At 39.6% G+C, this 25297-nt stretch overlaps 2 protein-coding genes across 2 annotated transcripts in view; one reads left to right on the top strand and one right to left on the bottom strand.

The window, feature by feature from the left end:
* The window catches only part of TRMT9B (tRNA methyltransferase 9B (putative)), a 109779-nt gene extending 103965 nt beyond the window's left edge, over window positions 1-5814 (bottom strand). The window contains exon 1 of the mRNA XM_021533403.3: window positions 5736-5814. The gene's annotated coding sequence lies outside the window, so the exon portion shown is untranslated. The remainder of the gene's footprint in view (window positions 1-5735) is intronic.
* A 234-nt stretch (window positions 5815-6048) lies between these two features.
* Window positions 6049-24297, top strand: LONRF1 (LON peptidase N-terminal domain and ring finger 1). The gene is made up of 12 exons (XM_021555871.3): window positions 6049-6646; window positions 12708-12826; window positions 14542-14664; window positions 15246-15392; window positions 15919-16156; window positions 16239-16329; window positions 17122-17236; window positions 17766-17887; window positions 19417-19575; window positions 19682-19844; window positions 20195-20344; window positions 22897-24297. The coding sequence occupies exons 1-12, from the start codon at window positions 6049-6051 to the stop codon at window positions 23053-23055; spliced, it is 2184 nt and encodes a 727-aa protein (XP_021411546.2). The 3' UTR covers window positions 23056-24297.
* The last annotated feature ends 1000 nt before the right edge of the window (window positions 24298-25297 follow it).

The raw sequence follows: 25297 nt of genomic DNA, 5'->3' as shown, positions 1-25297 counted from the left end.
CACTTGCTATCTGTTCTCATAAATCACTTACCTAGGGCAACTGTGTCCCCTCTCCATCCTCATTTTGGCAAGACAACAGGGGAGCAAGCATTTCTCCAATTCTTGTTGTATGGCAAATCTGTTCCAATTATCTTTTTCTTCCTTCAGTTAGTTACACTTTCTCTTTTTTACAAATAACCTCATCAGTCTGTCTGTTGTGTGACCCTGTTCACCAGAGTCACACAGAGCACAGTGAGTAATTCCTTATCTCAACAGTAAAAAAAAGTCTAGGTTGCTATCAGGTTTTTTTATAGCTTCCTGTTCTTTCTCATCTTCTAGCATTTCCTGTTAATAAACTCTCAGTATCTAGCAATAATTTTCTCAATATATGTACATGGTTTGGCACTTGCATGACTACAATTCTTTCATATCTACTACCCCAGTAGTCATGCAGGTTGGTTTCTTTCTGTCTGACATTTTTCTCCTCAGTTTATTGACATCACTTTCTTACTTGCTGCCAAACCAAAAGATCAATTTCCTGCCTTTTTGTGCCAGGGTCACTGATGAAAATATCAAGTAAAATTAGTACTAAAGCTGATCCTCAAAAAATGCATATGAAGTGTGTTTCCAGAAGTTCTTCATGATCCATTTCCATAGGCTTTTAAAAGGATCTTTCGGATCTGACAACTTTTTAGCAATTCCACCTTACTCTGTTTCAGTCAAAATTCTCCAAGTGACTCATTACATCATCTGCTTTACTCAAGTCTATAGAGATGAGAGCCTGAGCACTGCCCGTCTGCAGAACAGAATTTCCATTACAAGAACAAAAGCAGACTTACTTAGGTTGACTTTAATCTATGTTATGTAAATTCAAGGGTTATGGGTTATGCTGTTCATGTTAGCTTTACAGCTCTCATTAGTTTTTCACTTGAAAATGTGCTCTACATCCCTAATGTACTATTGAGGTAGCTTAATTTATACTTGGTGAATGCCTTTTTCTTCCTTCTTGTAAGCAATACTTACTTGCTGAGCTATAGCCAGTGTCCCAGATTTTTTCCCAGATCATCTGACCGTCATGGCTGTCAGTTCTGTCACATTTGGAAACTTATGTGCTCAGCCTCCCTTAGCTGAGATTTTATGTCTTTAGATAAAATCTGCTCTAAACTTTCACTCCTTTTATACACTCTACTTTTAATCCCTGAGGTCAATCTTTGTCAGCCATTTGTATTTTTAAGACAAGTATTTCTGCCATCATCATCAAAGTGAGAGAAATCTCATTCAGACAAGTATCAAAAGTGTCATTGGATCTACTGAAAACAAGTAGTCTCTAATTGGAGAGAAAAAAAATCAGTCCCTAACATTTGTATCTTAAGACTCAAAACTGTTTTTGGAGATGAGAAGAGACTTCTCAGCACCACAGACAAACTAGGATTCTGGTAACTGGGAAAGAAGAAAGGAGGCAAGCATCTCCTGGGTTCTGGGTGTCACTGCCCCAAATCCAAAATCACCTTCAGGGCTCTTTTGACAAAGTGGGCAGACACCTCCAAAACTGTAATTGAACCAAAAATGAGGATATAGAACCAGAGAATCATTTAGGTTGGAAAATACTTTTGAGATCAAGTCTAGCTGTTAACACAACACTGCCAAGACTACTGCTAAACCACATTCCTAACTGGCACATCTACATGTGGTTTAGACCCCTCCGTAGATGGTGAGTCCACCACTGCTCGAGGCAGCCTGTTCCAATGCTTGACCACCCTTTCAGTGAGGAAAGTTTTTCCTATAGCAAATTTATACCTCCCTTCGGGCAACTTGAGGCCATTTTCCCATTCTATTGGTTGTTTCTTGGAGAAGAGACCAACCGCTACCCCCAGAGCATTGATCAAAATATGAAACCAAACTTGTCCCAGTACTGAGCCCTGGGGAACCCCAATAGGGCCTGGCTGCCAAGTGGATGTCACTCTACCCACCACCACTCTCTGGGTCTGGCCATGCAGACAGCTTTTCAGCCTGGAACACTGCACATGTCCAAGCCATGAGCAGCCATGCTGCTCCAGGAAGCTTTCTCCAGGAGAAGACTGTGGGAAACACTATCAAAGGCTTTACAGACCAGATTCAGTCTGTCCCTTATCCACCGGCAATTGCCATACTATTATACTATGAAGAATTCAGATTTCACACTGAAGGGAAATCCCAATGAGCACTTGACTGTTTGTTAATTAGCAGTTTATTTAGACAGCTAAAAACTGGTTTTGTGCAACAGAAGTCACTGCATTTAACAGATTTCATACAAATGCTAGAATTCTTGCCTTTGCCAAAAGAAAAAAATCTAAAATAAATCTTGTTCATTTAAAATTCTTTTCTTTTGGAAAGACTAGTCTCTGGGATGAACTCTAGTATCCTCAGCTGCTCCTTGTAGGACTTATGTTCCAAACCCTTCACCAGCTCTGTTAGCCTACTCTGGACTTGTGTCAGCACCTCAACATCCATCTTGTAGTGAGGAGCCCAGAACTGGACACAGCACTTGAGGCATGGCAGCAGCACTGAGTGCAGGGGGACAATCACTGCCCTGGTCCTCTTGGCCACACTACTGCTGACAGTCTAGCCCTGTTCAGCTTACCGTAACTACCTTCTGAGACCAAGCTGCAAATGCAGCTTTTTGACCACTCCTAACTGAAAAAAAAATTCAAAACCAACTTTTGCCCACCACTACGTTGCACAAACAAGGATTAGTGTCTGTTTTACTGCAGTGATGCTGAGGATTTTTCCATTTAAAAATCTCTCTGCCAGATCTCACTAAAGCCCCAAAATTCTACTTAACAACCATGAAAATCTGAAACAAAACAAATCATAGTTGATTCTGAGCATCATTTCTTAACCAGGGCTGAAGGAACTCAAGCATTATCAGCTAAGGTCTTCAAAAGCCATTCAAGAATTTTAAATATGGCTTGATATTTCCTTTTTTTTTTTTGGAGTTTTTTTTTTTTTTTCCCTAGAAGAAATGATATTTAAGTGTTTTGTGGTAGAAAAAATAGTTTTCAGGAATATTATGCTTTTCTAAGTATGACTCTTATTTGCCTAATCTTTCTCTTGTTAATTTTATTTTGCCTCTGCTACACATTTCTTTGCAAAAAGTTACAATAGCTGGGTAACTAGCATTTACCTTCACAGAAAAAGAGGAGAAACAGCCAGAAAGCCATTCTTTCTCTTAGAATACAACCATATCTTTTGGGTTAACTACTTCTTCATGGGGTATATGCCTAGAACCTGTAAAAATGGGGCTTGGCTCCAGATTTCCAGTATGTAGGCATTAATTTTTAGGTCCACTGCCTGTTCCCTAATCTGGGTTGGTCTTGCTTTACTTTGTTTATACTGCTACTAATTTCTGAAGACCTTGAATCACAATAACTGTGCTTAATTTAACTAAAGTGGGATCAAATACAACTTAAACTACTGTTTTATTGTCATCTCATGTAGGTTGCACACACTACTCATACAAGGAATTGCTTCAAAAATGTCCAACCAATACCTTAAAAAGCATAAGAAAGGAATTACTCCTATCTCACTATACTGAAGGCACAGTGCTCTGCAGATACCTTCCTGAATGAGAACCACCAACGTCCATAACCAGCAGTACAATACTGCTCTACAGCAGGAAGGGAAACGACAGTCCCTGAAGTCTTTCTTAGAACGGCCCACATGAACTGCACAATGGCAAGGCTTTGCTATTTTAAAATATCATTTATCTGACCCTACAAGCAAGGAAAAAAAAAAAAAAAAAAAGGTTTTTTGAGTGTGCTATTTTAATGGAGTGGTGGTGGAGCTGCCTGTTATCTAATCTTGAAAATGTCTTTTTCCCTCTCTTACATAACGATAACATCCTGATGGTAACACAGTAAAAATGTTGAAATTTGAAGGCTTTTTCCTTGTTTAGTTAAATATGCCAAAGGTGGAATAATACACCAAAACCAAAGCTCAGAGAATCAACTGTAGTTCAAAGACACAAGAGTGTTAACATTGGGTAATTTCACAGTCTAACGAGGCTCAGTATCATTTCCAACATGGATAAAAAATAATGTCTAGAGAATAAGGACCAGGTGAATATATAGTCTAGCTTTCTTGTAAATAATCTCCGAGATACAGATATTTCTACAACTAGTGAGAGAAATAAAAAATGTCAGGTTCCCTACCCATATATTCATTCATCCTACTTCAAATCCCTTTTTTCACTGTTTCAGTTTTGCAGGGAAAGATAATGGGGAAAAACCTCAAATCTTCTGCTCCAAGATGTTAATGCTGGCAAAGCCATGAGTATTTTGTGCCTTTACACTGGAAATTATGTAAAACAGCTGATTGCATTGATTGCTTGAATCACTAATGTATGAACTTTAATAGGAATTATGGTGGCAATGGTGGAAACATGTTTTCATTTCTACTGTTTTAAATTGTTTCATCAGAGGACAGCTTTACTATTCTAATTCCAATCCCACAAGCCCTTGGGGTTTGTCCTGTTTTATTTGTCTTCTGTATTTCCACAAGTAATCTAATCTGGAATGCAAAATAAACTACTGTTTAACAGTACTTCTTTCAGAGAAGTACTTTTGTCCAAATTGGCTAACTCAAATTCTTTGTGAGGGGCCAACTCATGCTTGACATGTCCACACCAGAATCCGTAATCTATTAAAACCATTCATAATAATTCAAAGCAATCCTCAACATCCCATCACAACTCAAGTTCATATTACAGATATCTACTTTACTTTGATCCTTAGATCAAAAGATAAAAAATTTCCTAACTCACTCAATTTTTTAATTGATTACGGTAAGAGACCATCTTTCCTATCCATATTTAAAATATACCCATGGTGCCCTCATGCTTCAATTACCATAGCATCTTTTTTCTTTGACTTTAGGAACTTGAAAGCCACTGGCAAAGGACCAAGCTTAGAGTACTGAGGTCAGACAAAACACTTGAATGTAAATCCAGATGTGTCTAGTTATTTCCAATCATGCCATGTTTGCCTACAGCTCTCTTAACAACCTTTAGCATCATCTTCCAGCCTGCCATACATGGAACACAGCTGAAGATATATACAGCTTTGCTCCTTTCGTACAGTCATATATTAATTTTCTTGATGTGCAAGCTTTCCTTGGAAGGTTTTAAAGGTACTGCTATATTTATCTGAAACGTCTGGATATATGACAGACTTCTAACGTTAAAAAAAAAAAAAAAAGGCACTGTAACAATTATAAATACATAGCACTTATGCAATAGGCTTCAAGCTTCCTTTAGAGGCTGGCGTTCACCTGGAAAGCCTGAGCATTTCCCAGTGGGACTACTTGAGGCGAAACCGATCAGGTGCTTCCCCGCAGAGCCCGCCTCGGCAGCACACTGGCGGGGAGCGCGGCTCGCTGCCCGCCGGGCGCGTCCGAGTCCTGCGAGGGCTGCGAACACTCGGGGAGAGAGGGGGGGAAACAAGCCCTAAGGACAAAGAGCTTTTCCTTAACCTTGTAACTTTTATCTTATCGTGTCCTCCATTAAAAGACTAACAAAGAAGGAAGAGGGGCAAGCCCAAGCGGCCCAAGACGAGTGCGAGCAGCAGCCGCAGGGAGGGCGGCGGGCGCCCGCCGGGCGATGCCTCCGGGACCACGGCAGCTACAGAGCCCCGTTCCCCGCTGCAGACCCCTCTCCCGGCCCCGGTGACTGTCCCTCTATCCCTGCCTCCCGCACAGCCCTGCTAGCGCCCGACCCTCACCACGGCAGCCGCTCCCCGGAGTCAACCCGCAGGGCCGTCCCTCTGGCCCCGCCAGCCGGCCCGGCCGGGGCGCGCCCCCTGCCCGGTGCCGGCGGGCCGCGGGGGGCTCCGGCACCGCCGCCCCCGAGCCGGCCGCTCCCGGGCGGGCCCGCCCCGGCCCGCCACGTGACCGCGCGGCTGGCGGCGCGCGCGTGGAGCGGTGTTTTGTAACCTCCCCCCGCCTCCTCCCGCCCCCCGCCCGCGCCGAGCCCGGAGCCCGTCCCGGCGGCCGGAGCGGGAGCGCCACACCCCCTTCGCCGCAGCCGCGCAGCCGATGGCAGCGTCCTCTCCCGCCGCCGCCGTGGGCTCGGAGCTGCCGCCGGAGCCGGGCGGCAGCGGGGGCCCCGGCGAGGGGGCGGACGAAGAGCGGGAGCTGCCGCTGGCGCGGCTGGTGCCCGCGAGCCGCCTGAAGGAAGCGGTGGGCGCGTCCCTGGCGTCGCTGTGCCTCGGCCCCCTCGGCGGAGCCCAGCGCCTCGGGACCCTCGTGGACTGCCTGGTGCTGAACTACCGCCTGCGGCAGGGGCCGCGCCGGGGCCGGGAGCGCGGGGCCGAGGGGCCGCTGCGCTGCTGCGGCTGCCGGAGGTTCCTGGGCGAGCCGGTGACCGTCCCGTGCGGGCACACCTATTGCCGCCGCTGCCTCCGCAGGGAGCTGCGGGCCCGCTGCCGCCGCTGCCGGGACTGGCTGCTGCCGGCGGGGGGCACCAGCACGGCCGCGGCCCCGCTGCGCACCAGCGTCGTCCTCAACCGGCTGGCGGAGAAGTGGTTCCCGGGCGAGTGCGAGAGGGCGAGGGCAGGGACTCGGCTGGAGGAGCTGCTGACCCAGGGCCGCTTCCGAGAGGCGCTGGGCGCCGCCAACCAGGCTCTGCGAGCAGGTAAGGCTGTGGGGAGCGCTCCCTTCCTCCGCCCTGCCGCCCGCCGGGGCCGCGCGGGCTCCGCCGGTGCCGCCCGTGTCCCGGCGGGACCGGGGCGGGCTAGCGGCCCGGGGCGGCAGGCTCGGGGGGCTGGGGCTGTGGTGGAGTAGGTGGATGCGCCCTTATCCCCGAGTGCGGCGGGACCGCCAGCCATCGACGCGTGCCGATGAAGAGCGTCCGAAGTTTTCTCGAGTTTGAAGGGATCCGAGGAACCTCTCCATTGGGAGAGCGGAGTGGAGGGGACGCGCGGCTGCCCGGCCCTTGGTTGGGCGCCCAGCCTGCTAGTGGGGTACACCTGCTTCTGCTTACTCCAGAGGGGTGGGCGAGCGTCCCGCATGGGCTGCGGTCTGTCTCCCCCCGCACGCTTCTGTGGGACTTGTTTACAGAGGAGTCCGTGGGCTCTGCTTCGGTTTGTGTTGGGTAATCGCTGTGCGCGGGCAAAGAGAAATTCCGTTGGTGTATTTAACCTTGTTTCCTGAGAGAGAGAGACCTATTTTCAGTCTTAAGTGTCACCAAGACAATTCCCAGCAGGCCGGGCCGAGTTGCATAAGCAGACAGGCACGGAGGGGGACAGGTTGTGTAATGGCAGTGACATCATAGGTGGGTGTGGTTGGAGTTTTATATAGTGTTGAAGAGGGTCCAAAGAGGGGAGGTAGAGGCACGCTTTTAGGCTATCCTATATCCGTCGCAATCTGGCTGGTACCATGGACTCCTAAGATACGCTCAATTTTTCAAAGTTTACTCTTTATAGAGAGTCAAATTTATGTGATTGATACACCTAGATGGATCCAGCGAGGGATTCCTTCGTTATTTTAATTTGACTATGGATTTTAACACCTGGTGACATGGGAGGTTCTGTTATGAATTATACCAGGATATTTTTTTTTTCTGTTCGGTAATTTAGAAATTAATATTTTTACAGATTAAGTGTATTACGTTTATACAGTTGTCTGCAGTGGAGATAAAAAACCAAAAGCTTGCATAAGTCTAATCCTTCCAATCTGTTCTGGGGAGATACATTAGGTCTAGCTCCAGAATAAACTGTTCTCAATGTAGGTGGGATTAAGTCGAATATCTATTTTATATGCTTTTTGGCAACCTAATTTTAAGGGGTTTAGCTTTGGTTATTGATTTTACTTTATTTTCCAGGGTGTTTCCAAAGTGTAAGAATACAAGATGGATTTTAAATCTTGAAACTATAAGATGCAGACTTCTTCCTGAAGTACAGCTTTGACTCATACAGGTCAAAAAGAAATCTCAGTAGTTTCCAGGGTAAAATTGATGAATCCAGTACTGATCACATATGTTTACAGGGCTCCTTTTTCATGTTTCAAGACTGCTTTGAAAGAATAAAAGACTGAAATAATTACACAGTTTTTGTTAATCTTTCTTTTATGGATTTAGGAAGATTATTTAGATATTCCTAAATATGGGGAAAGAATTTTGATTCTTTTTTATGTGAATCTGCATCTTCTTTTTGGCTTCAAAATGGGTTTGAAATTTGAGTATACTTACCAGCTGTGATGCTTGTTCAAAATTTTATTATTCAAGTTCAGTACATGTGCTATAATTAAGTATTAGAAGCTCAGTTTAAGGTCCATTGTACCGTTCTTTCCTGTGTCTTCAATCCTTACAATTATCAACATTACACATATTCTGGAAAAGATACTGAAGAACTTTGGGCATCAGTGTGTAGGCATATGTTATGTGAATTTAGAACTGCGGATTCACAACCACAAATTGAAGATGATTCCAGGTCAATAGATAAATTAATAGCTGCTGGTATACTTTCCATGTTCCTTCAAACCTTGAATTTTGAAGACACTTAGAGATGGAAAAGATGTAGCATAAGAAATGTGTTCATGTTTAAAATAATTCGTGTTCCATTTCAGCGTTTCCTTACTGCTGCTTCATCTGTTTCTTTTTAATGCACATAGATAAAAAGTTGTGATAAACTTAAATCTGTCCTAAATACGTCATTGATGGTAAACCTCTACTCAAATGGCATCTTTTCATAACTTTCTTCTCTTTCTGAAACATTTGAAAGAGTCGTATTTGCCCTTATACAAAAGTGACTTTAAAAACCAAAATAATGTTAACATTCATATAGCTAGTATATTCCTTGCTGAAATGAAATAGCTTAGTTAAAGGAGCTCTTTTAAATTAAAATACAAGTGCAGCTTGCCTTTAATCAAGTGTCCTGAAACACACCACTAGTGGGTTGAATTTGATCTGATTCTCACTCATTCCTTCTCGAGTGGACATCAGGAGATACGTTGAGCAATCAGTCTCCTGTTTAAGCAGAACAAATACTGTGATCAGAGCAGTTTGCTTGAGGTTTTGTACAGCTGGATCATGAAAACCTACAAACTGACAATTCCACAGCCTCTCTGGGTGATCTGCTCAAAGGTTAATTATCCTCATAGTGAAAAATCTTTTCCTTATTTCAAGTCTTAACTGACATTGTTTTGTTTTATAACCATTGTCTCTTTTGGTTTTTTTACTGCGTACTTCAGTAGAGTCTTCTAGGTAACCCACTTTTGGATTCTGAAAAGCTGTTGTGCTCTCCCAACGCTTTCAGGAATTACTTTCTGCTAAATAAGCCCAGTTCTTTTGGCTCTTAAGGGTTGTGTGTTCCAGCTCTGATTTTTAGGGTGGCCATGTAGTACTGTGTTAATAAATATTTATTTCTATGTAATGTTTTTAATGTGCATATTATTTTGAAAAATTTGGCATATTAAGAACCGTATAAAAACATGAAGAATCAGATCAGAGGTGGTCCATTTATTGGTATATTTATACTTAAAATAAGAGCAGATGCTTTGGAAGTAATGTAAAACTCTAGACTATTGAATGTGTTCTTGTGTGTACACCTTTGTATAATTTCCTATTAATGTAATAATAACAATTGATACATACAGCTCTATGCTGCAAATACTTAGTACATTTTTTTGTTAAAATCATTTGTCTTTGGGATGCTAGAAGTGTGTGATTTCTGTATTTACAATATATTTGGTCACTGAAATTGAAAGTTTTAGAACTAGCTATGTTTCTGCTTTGAGCCAAAGACTCAAAACTTTAGCTGAAAAACATTAAAATATATGCTGAAACATTGCAAAATTGTTTTTCATTGTAACAAAGCCTAGAAATTAAGTTGTGGTTTAAAAAGTCTTATAAATTTAGATAAAAACAGAGAATTATTTAGGTTGGAAAATATCTCTCATATCATTAATCCAGCCATCTGAGTGCTGAGTCTATCACTCCTGTCCCTAAATGCCATATCTACATATTTTTAAATTCCACCAGGGAATTTAACTCTGCTGTGGGCAGTCTATTCCCATGCCTGACAATCCTTTCAGTGAAAAAATAGTCCCTGATACCCATACTAAACCTCTCTTGACACCATTTCCTCTCATTATGTTGCTTGTTACCTGGAAGAAGAGAGAGCCAACCGCCCCACAACTGTCTACAGCCTCCTTTCAGGTAGTTGTAAAGAGTGATAAGGTACCACCTGAGACTTCTCCTGACTAAACTCAGACCCTTCACCAGCTTCATTGCCCTTCCCTGGACCTGCACCAGCCCCTCAATGTCCTTCTTGTAGTGAAGGGCTCAGAACTGGACACAGTTCATACACTTGAGCTATGTCCTCACCAGTGCTGAGTACAGGGGGACAATCACTGTCCTGGTCCTGCTGGCCACACTAATCCTTCTACAGGCCAGGATGTCTTTGGCTTTCCTGGCTATCTGAGCACACACTGGCTCATGTTCAGCTGCTGTTGAACAGCATTCCCTGGATCATTTGCCACTGAACAGCTTTTCAGCCACTTTTATCCCAGTCTGTAGCACTGCAGGGGGTTGTTGTGACTAAAGTGCAGGACCCAGCATTTGGCTTTGCTAAACCTCAAACCAATAGCCTTGGCTCATTGATTGAGTCTATCCAGATCCCCCTGCAGAAGCATCCTGTCCTTCAGCAGGTCAACAGTCCCACGCAACTTTTGTCGTTTATGAACTTTTGGTGCACTCTATCCCCTTGTCTGGATCATGGATGAAGATATTAAAAAGATTGGCCCCAGTACTAAGCTTTGAGAAACACTACTAGTAATCATCTGCCTTTGGTCTTCTGAATATTCAGGCCCAGTTTGTCATATCTATTGATCATTCAATGACTGTATCTTCAGCAGCAAAGTTGGGATCTCAGCTAAACTCTTTGTTTTGTATTAGTTCAGTTGGAATCATGCATTTCTTTTGGGAAAAAAAAGTGGGTAAAGTGCCCACCTGCTGTACACTTGAACTCACATATTTATCTTTGAACTAGCCCTCGTTTTCCCCCTAGGAAAAAAGGCTCGGAGTTCCTCAGGTCATGTTCTGCACTTGAAAGGCAGAAACAGATGAGCTTCCTCTGATTCTGTGCAAATAGGCAGCTTATCAGAGAACAAAGACCTGCACTTACTGCTGCCTCTGGACAAAGGAGTTCGATTTGCTACTGACTCTGTTGGACATCAAAGAGTCAAGTACAACACTAAAAACTATCTGAAGAGTTTAATCTAAGCTCTTACCTTGCTAGGCTATAGCAGACACCAAACACAGCTGCAGGAAACCAGGCTTCAGAGTTGTTCTGCTTGCAGAATTTGTATTTTACTCAGACAAAAAGAGTGTCCCGGAATTCAGTTAAAACAACCATTTTATTATGTGGAATGAGAAAATGAAACAAACTGGCTTTGGCAATATTTGTGTTTGAGGGGGAACCATCAACTCAAAAGAAAGACAAATCAGGGAGACACTCTACTTTCAGCTAATTTAATTCTTCTCTGATTTTCTTGACCCTTTCTTTTACATTAAGATCTTTTTACATATAGCATTGGGAATCTAAATACAAAGCAGTGTGTTACAATCTATGGGAATATTGACCAGTATGTCTCCTAACTGTAGAACAGGCTAATGTTGGAAATTTATGAGAAGTTATACTAGACATCTAGAATAAACTAAGATTTTTTTAAATTGAAATGATAGCCTCCAAGCCTTTTTTGAAACAAACTTAAAGAACTATTTGATTTTAGTATTGTTTACGGTAGACCAACCTTTGACTAGTTTATCTTATTCAATCAAAATCAGGTCTATTTTAAAAAACAATTAAGATCAAAACAGTGTTCTGGCATTTTTTTTCCAAGCAGCAACTGCAATTAGTTGTGTTACAAAACTGTTGTTTTAGTGGCAAGGAGATGGGTTTCCTTCCCATTTAGAGGTTGCTGTACTGCAAGTGCAAAATACTATATGTCTGACATGGGAATTTGGTCTCACTGAACACATCCTGCTTTTTTCCCACTCTAGAGTTCCACTACTACAACTCCTTAAAACAGGGCTGCCAACTGATGCTAAAGGCTTTCTGGAATTTTCTATCTGTTTTTATCACATAGTGATAAGGCCTGGTTCTGGTACCTCCCAGATGGATGCCACAGTGGCATCTCCAGCCATTGTCAGAAGGGGTCAAGCACTATAAAAACAAATTGCAGTCTGTAGAAAGACTTGGGTATTTGAAATCAAACTTTGTAATACTTAGGCTTTTAATACAAGTGTGGTGTATTCCCAGGTTTCTGTGGTTTTGATTGGTTATACTGTAAAGATAAAGTTTATTTAGTCCTCAATTATTGTTGTCCCAGCAGTACTGAGCAGTGCTTTTTGAGCCTCTCTGTTCAGTAGTTGAAAATAAATTTTCTTGTTGCTGCAAGATACATCATGTTCCAAAATTTGTTCCTTAGTTTAGGAGACATAAACTGGGAATTACTGCCACTTTTGTTAGCCAAACACAGGGAGTGAGGGAGAAGGTTCTCCACTAATTTTGGAAGAATTGTACAAAAAATTGTAATTATGACATATCACTATGAAAGCAAATTTAATTAAAAATTACAAAATTCTTACTTTTAAAAGATTTTACCTAATTATGACATATCACTATGAAAGCAAATTTAATTAAAAATTACAAAATTCTTACTTTTAAAAGATTTTACCTAATTTCTGTCTGCAGATTCCAGTGACTTGATGCTAAGAATTTACAGAGCTGAGTCATATGTTGGCCTCCAAGAATATAAAACAGCCATAGAAGATCTAAATTTTGTTATTTCCAAAATGCCAAATTGGCCAGAGGTAAGTGGGTATGAATAATCATTTCTCAATATTGTGTTTGTAAAATTAATAAATTCCAAATTATATTTGCATTGATTTAAAAACTTAGGCCAGCTACTTTAAATGTTGTCTCTTAAGACACGCAAAATCCTAAAAGTAATCTTTAAAATAGTTAACTTGTATCAGACAGGCTCCTGGTGAGTATGGCAGGTTAGAGCTGGTTGACAAATACACTGAGAGTTGGAATAGTTCATGGTGATGTAACTTGTAGCAGCTGGGGTTTGGGGCTTGTTTTGTTTAGTTGTTAATTTTTGTTAACAGAGGGACAGTGCTGTTTTAGCTTGAAAAGTTTATCTTCAAAAAGCCTAAATAAACTCACTGGGAACTGAGCTTTACAATTAATACAGGCAGCTGGGGAGTCTGTGGTCTTCAGAATGCATGTTGTTACACTGTCTAAACTCTGAACTCAGCAGGAGCAGTAAGATCTTGCCACACAAGGGAGATCTTGTTTCTCCTGTGTTCAGCAATTCCGTGGCTACTGCGAATTCATAAAGCCTCCTGCTTTTCTGTTCTCAGTGTTCATAGTACTGTCTACTTTTTTCTGTATGTTTGGAAAGAAGTGTCACTTCACTTAACTGAGCTTGGTTTGATGGATGTATTCCTATAACAATCCTTACCTCTGTAGGAAAACAAACTGTCTGTAAGAGGAGGACGAGCAAACTTCCCTTCTTCAGAATTCATCTTAAAGGAAGCTGCCCGAATCCATCAAAGATTGTGTGTCCTTATCTGACAGTCTAGTTGAACAGATGTTACTGTTCGTACTATCAGTCATTCTGTAGAAACTGCATTCTTGGGTTTGGTAGAGTCTTTTTTGGTTGTTTTGTTTTGTGTTGTTGGGCTTTTTTTGTTTATTTGTTTGTTTTTTAAGTTTAATTTTTGGTCCATTATCCATATTCCTATATACAAATAGATATTGTTGTTTAAACTTTTTTTGATACCTATTGGTTTTATCTAACTTAACTATTTCTGTTACTGTCAGTGCAGCTTTTAAAAGTTGAGATAAATTCTTATTTCAATGTCATCTACTTTTGAGTAGGTTCAGCGAAATCCGGTAGTCTTTCCTCCCTCTTTTTTTTCTTTCAAAGAAAACAATACACAGATTTTTTTTTTTTTCCTCCTAGCTGGTGTCCAGTGTTCAAGCATAAAATGTAGTTTGAAGAAGCAATTAATTCTGAGAGCACATTGTTTTATTTTAAGACTATATGTTGAGATGTATGTAAGGGGTGAGCAGTTGTGTGGATTGTTTTATTTGTATTCACCCTTCTGAAGGTTGGAACCATAAGGCTTTTAATGAAAGAGAGGGCAAAAAAAGTATTCTGTAAGCTGTTGTGTGAGGTTATGTAATAATTTGCATTTCCTGTCCCTCTTCTTCCTTTCCAAATGCTCACAGAAGAGGCAAATTAAGGGCTATGAATTCAGCACTAGTGAGATTTTTAACCCTTTATATAAGACAAAACAAGTTAGTTGGAAGAAGACTTGCACCAACCTATCCCACGACTCTTCTCAAACACTGTAAGGGATGTGTATCATGCACACTGTGCACAGTTCAAATTTGTTAAAGCTGCATTCTTTCTGTCATGGAAGGTTCTGATTCTAACACTGTTGCAATGCCTGTAAGATCAATACTGCAGTTCCCCCTATTCTCTACAAATATCTTTGTGGTATCTGTTTCTCAGGTCTACTTTCAGAAAGGAAAAGTTCTGCAAGACTCTGGCTTTGTAGGAGATGCCTTACAACTGTTTCTACAGTGCTTAGCCCTTGATGAGGACTTTCTTCCAGCCAAGCTAGAAGTAGAAAAGGTAATTTTATTTATGATACTAGATTCCTATCTCTGACTTGACTCATTTATGAAACTCCCATTATGATAGATTTTGAGCATCTAAAATCTTCTTTACATACAGAAAACACGTTTAGGTGGCAGATTCCTTTTAAGATATTTCATAAATCATACTATGTTGAAGAGTTAGTCCCAATGTACATGTTTTACATACATCTTGAAAAGTACAGGTGCATTCGAAGTTACTGGAAAGCAGGCAACAAGTGAAATTTTCCAAGTTGAAACCCTCTGTACCCAGAGCACAAAAGTTTTTCCTATGATAATAAAAATTTACATTGAAAAGCTGCATAATACTGAATTGATAGCATCTAACTCTGTTTGACTTGTAGTAGAAAAGATTTCTAGATAAATTTCTTTAGCAATGTAGGTGTGTAGGTTTCTGTTTGTTTTCAACTCTGCCTTCACAGTTACTGTTTGAATAAAGATATGTTCACGAGAATAACTTCATGTAGATTACCTTCTTAGTTTTTGATATGTAAATTTTAAACAAAGGTATGTCTGGATTCTTTTTCGTTGTTATTAACATTGAGCCATTTTTTCTAGATATTGTGTGATGTTTTGTCACCAGAGAAGTTAGGTGAGAGTCTGAAGGAATCTGCTTGGAATTCACCCCATATTAGAAATAAACCTTTTATACATGGTTCTGAGGTGACTGCATCTTACTGCAACTTACAGCTTTGTCCTCCACAGGTAATAAAAACTCTACAGTAACTTCTGTGGTTGACTGATGTGTATATATCAGATGTACTAATAGCCTGATTTATCATACTTTTAAGTGTAAATACTGATTTTATGCAATTGGATAAATTGGAGGAAAAGAAGCGTGGTTTAGAAGTAATTTATTTTCACTTGTAGTGTTAAAACTCCTAATTCTATACTCCTCATTATTTGTAATTACTAGAATGAGCAATAAATACAGTATTAGAAGGTACTGAAGTTTGACATTAGGGACTTCAAGACAAAGAGAAATACAATTATTTTTTTTGAAGCAGATGAAATACAATTTTTGTTCTGTTTGAAGTGGGTGAAGATTTTTGAATTTTTAATGCTAAACAAATTTAAGTACCATGTTGACTTAGAAATTTTTTTAATTAACTAATAGGTACCCACTAACTGTGAGTATCAGTTTGGCTTATATATCTTTGCACAGTCATGTCTCACATACTTAGATTTGTGTTACTCTTAGAATACAATTTGGTTCATCTTACTGTTACAGAGTTTAGGGGGATCAGATGTACTGGAGCCTGTGAGTGGAGGCTTAAATCGTGCACAGTCTGCCCATGCTCTTAACTCAACAAAAGACCTTGCCAAGGAAGATGGCTTAAAGAGAGTGTCTTCTGAACCCCTCCTGTCTGGCCAAGGAAAAGGTGCTTTGTTAAAAAGAAAGCTTTCCTTTTCAGAACAGGATACAGTTGTATGTGAAGATGGAAGAAACAAACACAAAAAGCAAGGAGGTAAACAGTCAATTACTGTGAAATTTGAAGTATTTACTGCCTTGTGGCTTTGTTTGAAGAAGTATCTTCTGCTTTTCCTTAGAAAGTACAAAAAGGGACATAACACTGGCTTTTGGAGCAATCCCAGGGGATTTGATTGATGTATCAGATTTTGAGTGCTCTCTATGTATGAGGTAAGATTTTGTCCTTGATTCAATATTAGCTACAGATGCTTGGTTGCATATGTGTTACAGGTACAAACGGAGGTACTTGTAAGTTGTTGAGTTCTGATATCAGTCAATAATTTGCAGCTTTTCGCTATCCCTGCACTTAAATGTGTATTTAAATGTCACTTGCTACAATGCTATATACTGTAGGACTGTTTTAATCCAGTTACCTTTTTAGTTAAACTTGGCAGTGTTAACTGGTCACCATCAAAGGACAGGATCTTTTGTGATTAAATGTTAGGGGTTCTTCAATCAATAAAACTTATTTTGGGAAGGTTAATGCTTAGAAGCATAGCCTTGCATTGTGAACCTTGTAGGTTGTATTTGAAAATCTTACTGAATAATCTTGATTTTTAGAATAATTACCATAAAACATACGGTGTGTACTTAACTATTCATAGTTATGTTATTAATATGTAATACTGCTGTTAAAACAACAGTTTCTCAAAGAATCACATAATTCTGTGTATTGTGAATCTCTGTAAGGAGACCAAAATCTTTGTATATTGTGGTAAATGTTTAGTTACCTAGAGTTTTGGAATGTGTCCAGCTTCATCAGAAAACAAAACAACAAGTGTTGCAGTAAATGGAAACAAACTGCAGTATAGAGGAAAAAGTAGAATAAGGAGCCTTGGGACTAATTGTTTCTTTACTTTGTTATAACATAACTAGTCCTAAAAATTCAAGAGATTAATGACTGACATTTTTGGAAAAACACACACTAGACATGACATCTAATGTCTAATAATTTTGTTTCAGGCTATTCTTTGAGCCAGTAACAACCCCTTGTGGACATACTTTTTGCAAAGGTTGTTTGGAACGGTGTTTAGATCATGCTCCACAGTGTCCACTCTGTAAGGAGAGTTTGAAAGAGGTATTGTTTCTCAATAAAGCTCACAAGTACAAATACTGTATCATTTTAAAAGCTGTTTCTCTTGAACCCAACAACTTGGATTTGCTTGGGCTATGGATTACTGCTAGAATGGAAAAGGGTCTCAGGGTCTTAGAGGTTTTGTTTCTGTGACCGTTTGCTTCAGTGGTGTAATTCAATCCTGCATATTTGTAAACTTCAGTGTCTATTCAGTTAAACCTCTCTGTGATTACTATACACTATTCCTATTGCTATTGCTGTATATCCTGGGAAGTCAGTTCTGTCTCTGGTGAGCATAGAGATACAAACTGAGTTAGACATTCAAATTGTCAGGCACTAAGAACTTACACAGAGAATCTAATTTTCAAATATTAGAGTATCATTAGGTTTTAATTAATGAAACATAAAAACTTTAGAGCTTTAAGCTTTCATGAGTTTTGTCACATTTTATAGATCATATTTTTATAAAAAATCTCCCTTTTATCAAGCCTTTTGTTAAGATACATTAAAATAATTTTTTAATTGTTTACAGTACCTTGCAAGCAGAAAATACAGTATCACAGAACTGCTGGAGGAGTTAATAATGAAATATTTGTCTGATGAATTATTTGAGAGAAAAAGAATTCATGCTGAAGAAACTGCAGAACACTCCAAGTAAGCTTCCTGTCTTGAAAAATTTGAGAAATTAATATGGATATCCATTTTAGAAATATTTTATTATTTTTATAGTCATTAACTGTGGTATATTATGGGTGCAAGAAGAAGTATGAAGCTTGTCCAGGTCCTTCTGGACATCATCCCATCCTTCAGTTGTGCCATCCACACCACTCAGCTTGGAATCATCAGCAAATTTGCTGAGGATGCAGTGGATCCCTTTGTCTGTGTCATTGATGAAGACATTAAACAGTGCTGGTCCCAGTATAGACCCCTGGTTCTGGTCACTGGGACTCTGAGCCATTGATCTCTACCCTCTGGGTGCAACTATCCAACCCTTTATTATCCATTTAACAGCCCACCCATCAAATTCATCTCTCTTCATTTTGGAGAGGACATTGAGGGGAATTCTTTACAGATAAAATGATATCTGTAGCCCTTCCCTTGTAACTCCATCATTGAGAAGGTCACTAGGTTGGTCAGGTCAGGTTGGATGAGGCTCTGAGTAACCTATCTAGTGGAAGGTGTCCCTGCCCATGGCAGAGGGGTTGGAACTAGATGATCTTAAAGGTCCCTTCCAACTTAGGGCTGTTCTATGATTCTATGAAGCATGTTTCCCCTTCCATTCCTCTTTCTGAGTGCACTGTCAGGGAGCTTTGGTTTTAGTTTTGCTGCTGTTAATGAAATTGTCTTCATTTGACTTCAGAGTCTCAGAGACTTGAATTTCTTGCAAAGTAATTAATGCTAGACATTAATCTTACACAGATAAATGTAATAAAAGTTTTTGGGATTTTTTGTAAACATGTTTATCTCATAGAGAGTTCTTCAAATACATAGAGCATCATGTATTGTAGATATGAATGCTGGAAAACTATTTAACATTATAGCTCCTGCAACCTATTTATAGTTTATTTAGGTTTTATAGTCTGAAAGGCATTAAAATTAAAAACCAAGTAATGTTTTAATGATAACTTTATTGTATCTACTATCAACTATACATACTTGATAAAATAGGATTAAAAAATACTTTGTTTTTCAGTTATGTCTGCTTTGGCATATTGCAAGGTGCAAATTATACACTGGGCTACATCTTGTGATCTGGAGTCCCTCCTTGAAAATAATCTAAACAGTGACCTAGCTACTGTGTAGTTACTAGTACATCTTTTACTTACAGGAAAACTGTGTCTCTGAGGGCTTAATTGTTTTTATAGCGCAACCTAAAGCAAAAATGAAAAAGCAGCTGACACTCCCACCCCAAAACAGAGGCCTTTATTCACTGACTAGGTACTCACTACGTAGATAGCAGTGAGTCTTACTGTCCAGTATATATGCAAATCAGTACATAGGTTTGCAGCCACTGTTACTAGTATATGGGGTTATCATTCATTAAACTTTCTACATGTTCTGACTTTGAAAAGTGTGCTTTATGACCTCAAATATAGCAGACATACTGAAAAAAATATTTTGTCTCGGCATAGCTCAATGTTCAGATTTTGAAGGTGTATATTTCTTTTTATGTTCTCTTGAAGCTTGACCAAGAATGTTCCAATGTTTGTTTGCACTATGGCATATCCTACTGTGCCTTGTCCTCTACATGTATTTGAGCCAAGATACCGACTCATGATTCGCAGGAGTATGGAAACTGGAACGAAACAGTTTGGGATGTGCATAAGTGATTCTCAAAATGGGTAGGTTTACATCCTAATTCTAAGCTTCCATCTTTTTGTCATTTTAATTTCAAAAAGCATCTTTTCAGAAGTGAGTAATTGCATTACTGACAAGGTCTCTTTTTAGTTTTGCAGATTATGGTTGCATGCTGCAAATTAGGAACGTTCATTTTCTACCTGATGGACGTTCTGTTGTTGATACAATTGGTGGAAAGAGATTTAGAGTTTTACGGAGAGGGATGAAAGATGGTTATTGCACTGCAGACATTGAATATTTGGAAGATGTTAAGGTATGCAGAATGATGTCTAAATACTTACTAGTATTAATATATCAAGATTTTTGCCTGATTTTTTCTGGAAAGCTCTCTTTCAAATTTTTAGGTCCCTAGAAGCTAGCTTTTTTTTTTTTTTTATTACTATAAAACAAATAAGAAAACCATAGGTTTTTTTTTTCAACAATAGTTTGAAGCTGTAACTTTAAAAATATCAAAATACTTATTTACCATTCAGTCAATAGCAGTCAAGGCTACGGAGAACACAAGAAATGTATCTAAATATAGTTGAGTGTTTTTTGATTTTAGCTTAAACCTCTTAATTGTTTCTTTATCACAATCATATTTTCACAACCTTCCTCCTACAGGTTGCTGATGAAGAACTAAAGAAATTGAGAGAGCTGCACAATTTCGTTTACAATCAGGCCTGCAGTTGGTTCCAAAACTTAAGAAACAAATTTCGCACTCAAATTCTTCAGCACTTTGGACCAATGCCTGACAGGGAGGAAAATATACAGGTGAGACATCATTTAATATTCATTATTAAATCCTTATTTCTAAAAATAAAAGCCCTATTACCAACTGCTAAGTATTAAAAAAAAAAACAAAAAACCACTATTTTTTCCAGCTTCAAAGACAATAAGGCTTGCACCTTGTTTTTCTTAAAATGAGCAACAAAAAGCAATTCTGTCACTGGTCAGCAGTTTCTCCAGGAAAGGATGATATGCTGATGTGGAAATAAAACCAGTAAACTGAAAACACTCTTAAGTTCCAGTAACAGTTAAACTATTAGTTTAGTAAAGTTGTTAGAATTCAAAATGAAAAAGCTCTCTGTTTTCTCCCTGTGAAAGTAAAGAAACAATCTGCCACATGCAGGCAGTTACCTTTGTCAAAGAAGTGATGACAAATAACATGTTCCTCCTTTCTGAGCTAGTGCCATAAACTGCTGCAGCTGCTAGCATTTGACAAATGTTTCTTAAGAAACTAGCTGCAGCAATCCGTTTTGATAGTTATTATGAACAATTAATGAACGTGAGATCCTGAGGGAGTGGAGGCTGTAGAAAAGTAACATTTAAAAATACATCAGACTTGGTTTTCAAAGCAGAGTTTTATGTGAATTGGGATCTTAGGGGAGCTTGTCCCTCACCCATGTGCTACATACCTCTGTGAAACTGTATTTACCTGTCATGGCCGGGGGAGACAGAGAGACAACACAGCATGGGAGTTCATGCGCCAGAGGGAGCTTTAATGGCATGCACAGCTCTTATACAGGTTATTCAAACACTCCACATTCAAACCTGAGTGACTCGGGTTTGGTTACTGCCCACCTCAGTGCCAATAGCTACCTGCTTACGTTCTCATCAGGGACTAGCTGGCACCCGCTCTCTGTAGCCAGATCCCTCCTCCTCTCAGTGCCCTCTCTAGGCTTACCAGGTTAAAGTTAGGAGTCTGTGAGCCTCACAGTCCAGCTGTTTGCTGTTATAGTTCCCCCTTTCTGTTTCCAAAATATAAAAACTGTGTTTATTATCCCTCTGCAGGGGCCTTTGCAGAAAGGACAGCAAACACAGTACAAGGAGAATGTAGTTCTTCACTAAACTTGACAAGCCTGATCTTTCTAGCTATTGTTGTGTCTTATCAAAAATGTTATGATCATGTCTAGGAGTTATCAAAGGCACAATTTTACTGGGTGGCATGCTGCAGGCTAATTATTTATAACTTACAACTTGAACGTGACAAACAACCAACTTAAAAACTATCAGAGGTAACATTTAAAACTATCAGAGGCAGCATTTGCTTTTGGTAGTAATGTCCTTAAAGTGTCCGGCTCTTGAGGTCCAGGTGAAATCACAGGTGAGTTGTCATTCCAAAGGTTTTAGATTTTTATCTGGCTGGTGCAGAGGGTTGTTCTGGTCACTGTTCTGCAGCATCTGCTGTGGGGCCGTCAGGGAGGCGTTGTTGGTTGCAGTGCAGAGCAGAGCACAGGGCAGGTCCCGCACACCAAGCAGGAACCCATCCAATACCGGCCTGTGTATCCGTGCTTTCGAGTGACAAGGTCTTAAGGGCTTTCTCATTTGTTAGTGATGAGGCCCTGTACCTAAACCTTAGGTTTAGGTAACTGGATGTCATTACAGGACTGTAATGATAAGAAATTTTTTAAGATGACAAGGGTTTGGGAGTTTTGCAGTATTGTTAGATGGTTTAAAGTATACAGGACTTTGGCCCCCCTATTCTGTGGGTTCTCACCACATTAACCTGTCTGAGGGAACTGTAGATGCTGTAGAGGCCAGTGCACGAAGTCAGAAGGGATTTTTAGAACAATTGAATAAAAATAGATTTAAAACAGCATACTAGTAAAGAGGGATACATGTGCAAAACCAGTATAATTAGCAGGGTAGCAATACTGTGGGTGTGTACTTGAGATTTATAATAGGACACAAATGTGTCGGCTGTGTGGCAACAGCTGCAAGTGAGGAAATGTTATCCTGGAGTGTACCACTACCAGTAACAATTTTGCAAAACACTTGAGGTACTTAATATTCTCTGCAGTAGTAGGACCTCTACTGAGGAGTATTAAATCCAGTTCAAGGCCTGACATCTAATGGTTGCTGTTGGTAATTAAAGCATAGGAAAAAGTTACAGTTTTTACTGCTTAGAAGAAACTTACTAAGTAGTCCCGCTCTGTCTAGAAGGTAATGAGAAGGGAGTGGAATTGGGAGGTGACAGAGAAGTCCATCAAATAAAAGTAATTACAACGAAAACTTTAGGCTTCAAGAATATTCAAGCCTTAAGAACAGCATGACAAGAATTAGATTTAATTTTTATCAGGGAGATTTGTCATTGGGTGGCTGTCTTGCACTTAGCCATCTTTTCCCAAGGAATCTATGAGCTTCCTATGTTGTCTTAAAAATTACTGCTTTAGAAGATTAGTTTAAGTGTACTTCATTTGACTTCTCAGTTATATCAATCTTTAAAGAAGTCTTGGTCATTGATGACTTTGTCTTTTGATGTCTCCATGGTAGTCAACTGTACGACATTGTTTATTGGTAACCAGTTTATGTTTTATTTCTAGGCAATGCCCAATGGTCCTGCTTGGTGTTGGTGGCTTCTAGCTGTTCTCCCAGTAGATCCCAGGTACCAGCTGTCAGTTCTCTCCATGATGTCTTTAAAAGACCGACTGATAAAAATCCAACATATACTCACCTATTTTTCTAGAGACCAGTCCAAGTGACTAACCGCCTGGGTCTTCCTGAAAAGTTACTCTGTTCTGGTTGTAGTAGCAGCTGGAATTTTTGCTGCCTTTGCACATCTAGCACTGGTTTGAGAAGTGTAATGGAACCGTTTTTTCTCTCCACCCTCCTGGCTTCCTGAACCACATGGTTCATTGGATGCACATGTTCTTCAGCTATGAGAGAAGACCACTGACTATTGCACAGAGTCAATCCAGCTAGATACGTTTTTCACGTTATCTACATTAAAATTTGCACTATGTAGAAAAGAACCTTTTTGAGACTTGATCGTTTTAGGAATTGACTTTTCTAAGCTGTGGAAGTGCAGGACTTAAGGCTGACAGTCCAAGTTTACAACATTGAGGAGGTAATAAAGGTTTTGCAAATGTTTGCCTCAAACAACTTTTTTTGCTGTTTGCACAAATATTTGAAATACAGTATTGAATGTCACAGTTATTACTACTCTTGTTTAACTAACTTGACCATGAATATGGCACAGATTTTTTTAAGTTATCTTGTAAAGGTATGCATCACAAAACAAGTGACATGAACTGTATGCTGAGCTGAGAGCCAACTTTAAGGAACAAATGCAGAAAAAAAAGGTACTTCTGTCTAAAAATACTTAAAACTGTGAATATGGTTTACATACCTAGGCCTGTACATTTTAAAGAGGAAACTGAAATCTAAATGCTAGTACCAGTTACATTTCTACTGGGCTTTTCAGACTATTCTTCCAGAGCACACACTTAGTTTGTAGAGCTTAGAAGAAGAAATGTTAAGTGTGCGTGTGTCTGTCGGGGATTGTGCTTCCAGGATTCAAAAGCTTAAAGTTTTATTTGAACTTTTTAAGTTGGTGCAAATGTGAGTTCTATGCCTTATTCATATAAATAGTAGAGCACACTGCAGTGGCAAGGTTAGCATCATGCTGCCAATAGGTACTTTTTGTAATTAAAGGTTTGCATATTTGTGAATATGTCTGATACTGGCTTTCTTGTATGTAAATCATTTGTAAAATATTTCTTAAATCTTGCTTTTGCTAATATATTTAATTTTCAATAAAAGCTAAAAATTTGTAATATTTTTAACTTTATCAGAAACTTAAAATCACTTTCCTTTTCCATATTCTGGGATCTTAAGTAAATCCAGAAGCTGCTGTTTAACCTACATGAAGGTTGTGACCACTTCATGACATAAACTGGTATGTTCATAATCTGTTTCTGATTATAGTACCTGTCTCAGACTGATCATTTGTCAGACAAGTTTTTCCTTGTGTCCTGCTTTTATTCTACTTTATTTAAATCAGGTATGAAGTCTGCATTTTGCAAAACTTAAAAGTAGTAGGAAACTGTCCTTGCAGAGCAGTGAGGTATTTCACTGAATTGCTAGTCAGATACTCTGGCCTTGTTCTCTTCTGGAGTTCAAGGCTGGAGATATTACAGGTAGCCTGAAATCTGCTGGATCATCTTCCAATATCAGTTTCTATCTAGGGTAAATTTCCCCTTTAGGGTCTGACTAAAGTCCTTGGTGAATATTTGGAAAGCTTTATTTGCATAATAAAAGAAGAAAGGGAATCCTCTATTTTTCCACTTCTGTATGCGATACCCTTAGAAATGTAATCTTTGTATCACAATGATCTTCTTAAGAATGCAGGTGGCAGGATTTTTTTTTTTGTCAGTGAAAAGTCCCTGTAACCAAGCTTGAAATACCCAAATAAACTAGTTGTAATTGTTTTTTTTTTCATTCTCACCAAGAACTTGAGTTTGAAATTGAGTATTCCCTAGTCTGCTGAAAGATGGGGCTTTTAAGTGTCTTTATAAGCCCCCTTGACTTCTTAATACAGTAAAAAATGCAAGTGTCAATTGGGTTGCTCTGCCCTGAGCATGAAGGAGTTTTACTTCTGGAATTGTATAAACTATGTAAGGCAAAACTTTATTGAAGAAAAACAAGAACAATATAAAAAACAAATTTACTGTGTTTAACAAATGCTGCATTAAAGTAGCACTCTTCAGTAACCATTCCACAGATGTGATTATTATAGGTGTTTCTGAGATTGATAGAAAATTGAGATTGGAGATGAAAGATTTTTAAGAGGTTTCTCACATGGGAATTTTTAAAGTGGATATTTTTGTACCAGATTGTGTCATTTTGTGCACTTGGTGGGGCAGAACAACAAATTCACCTGAATGTTTGCAAAGCCCCTTCAGTAAACAGGTTGGAGAGAATACAATGCTGTACTTTGTACAT

The sequence above is a fragment of the Lonchura striata genome, chromosome 4, assembly GCF_046129695.1.
Source record: "Lonchura striata isolate bLonStr1 chromosome 4, bLonStr1.mat, whole genome shotgun sequence".
Classification (NCBI taxonomy): domain Eukaryota; kingdom Metazoa; phylum Chordata; class Aves; order Passeriformes; family Estrildidae; genus Lonchura; species Lonchura striata.
Note: the sequence above shows the minus strand (reverse complement) of the source record. Positions and strands in the feature narration are given on the sequence as shown.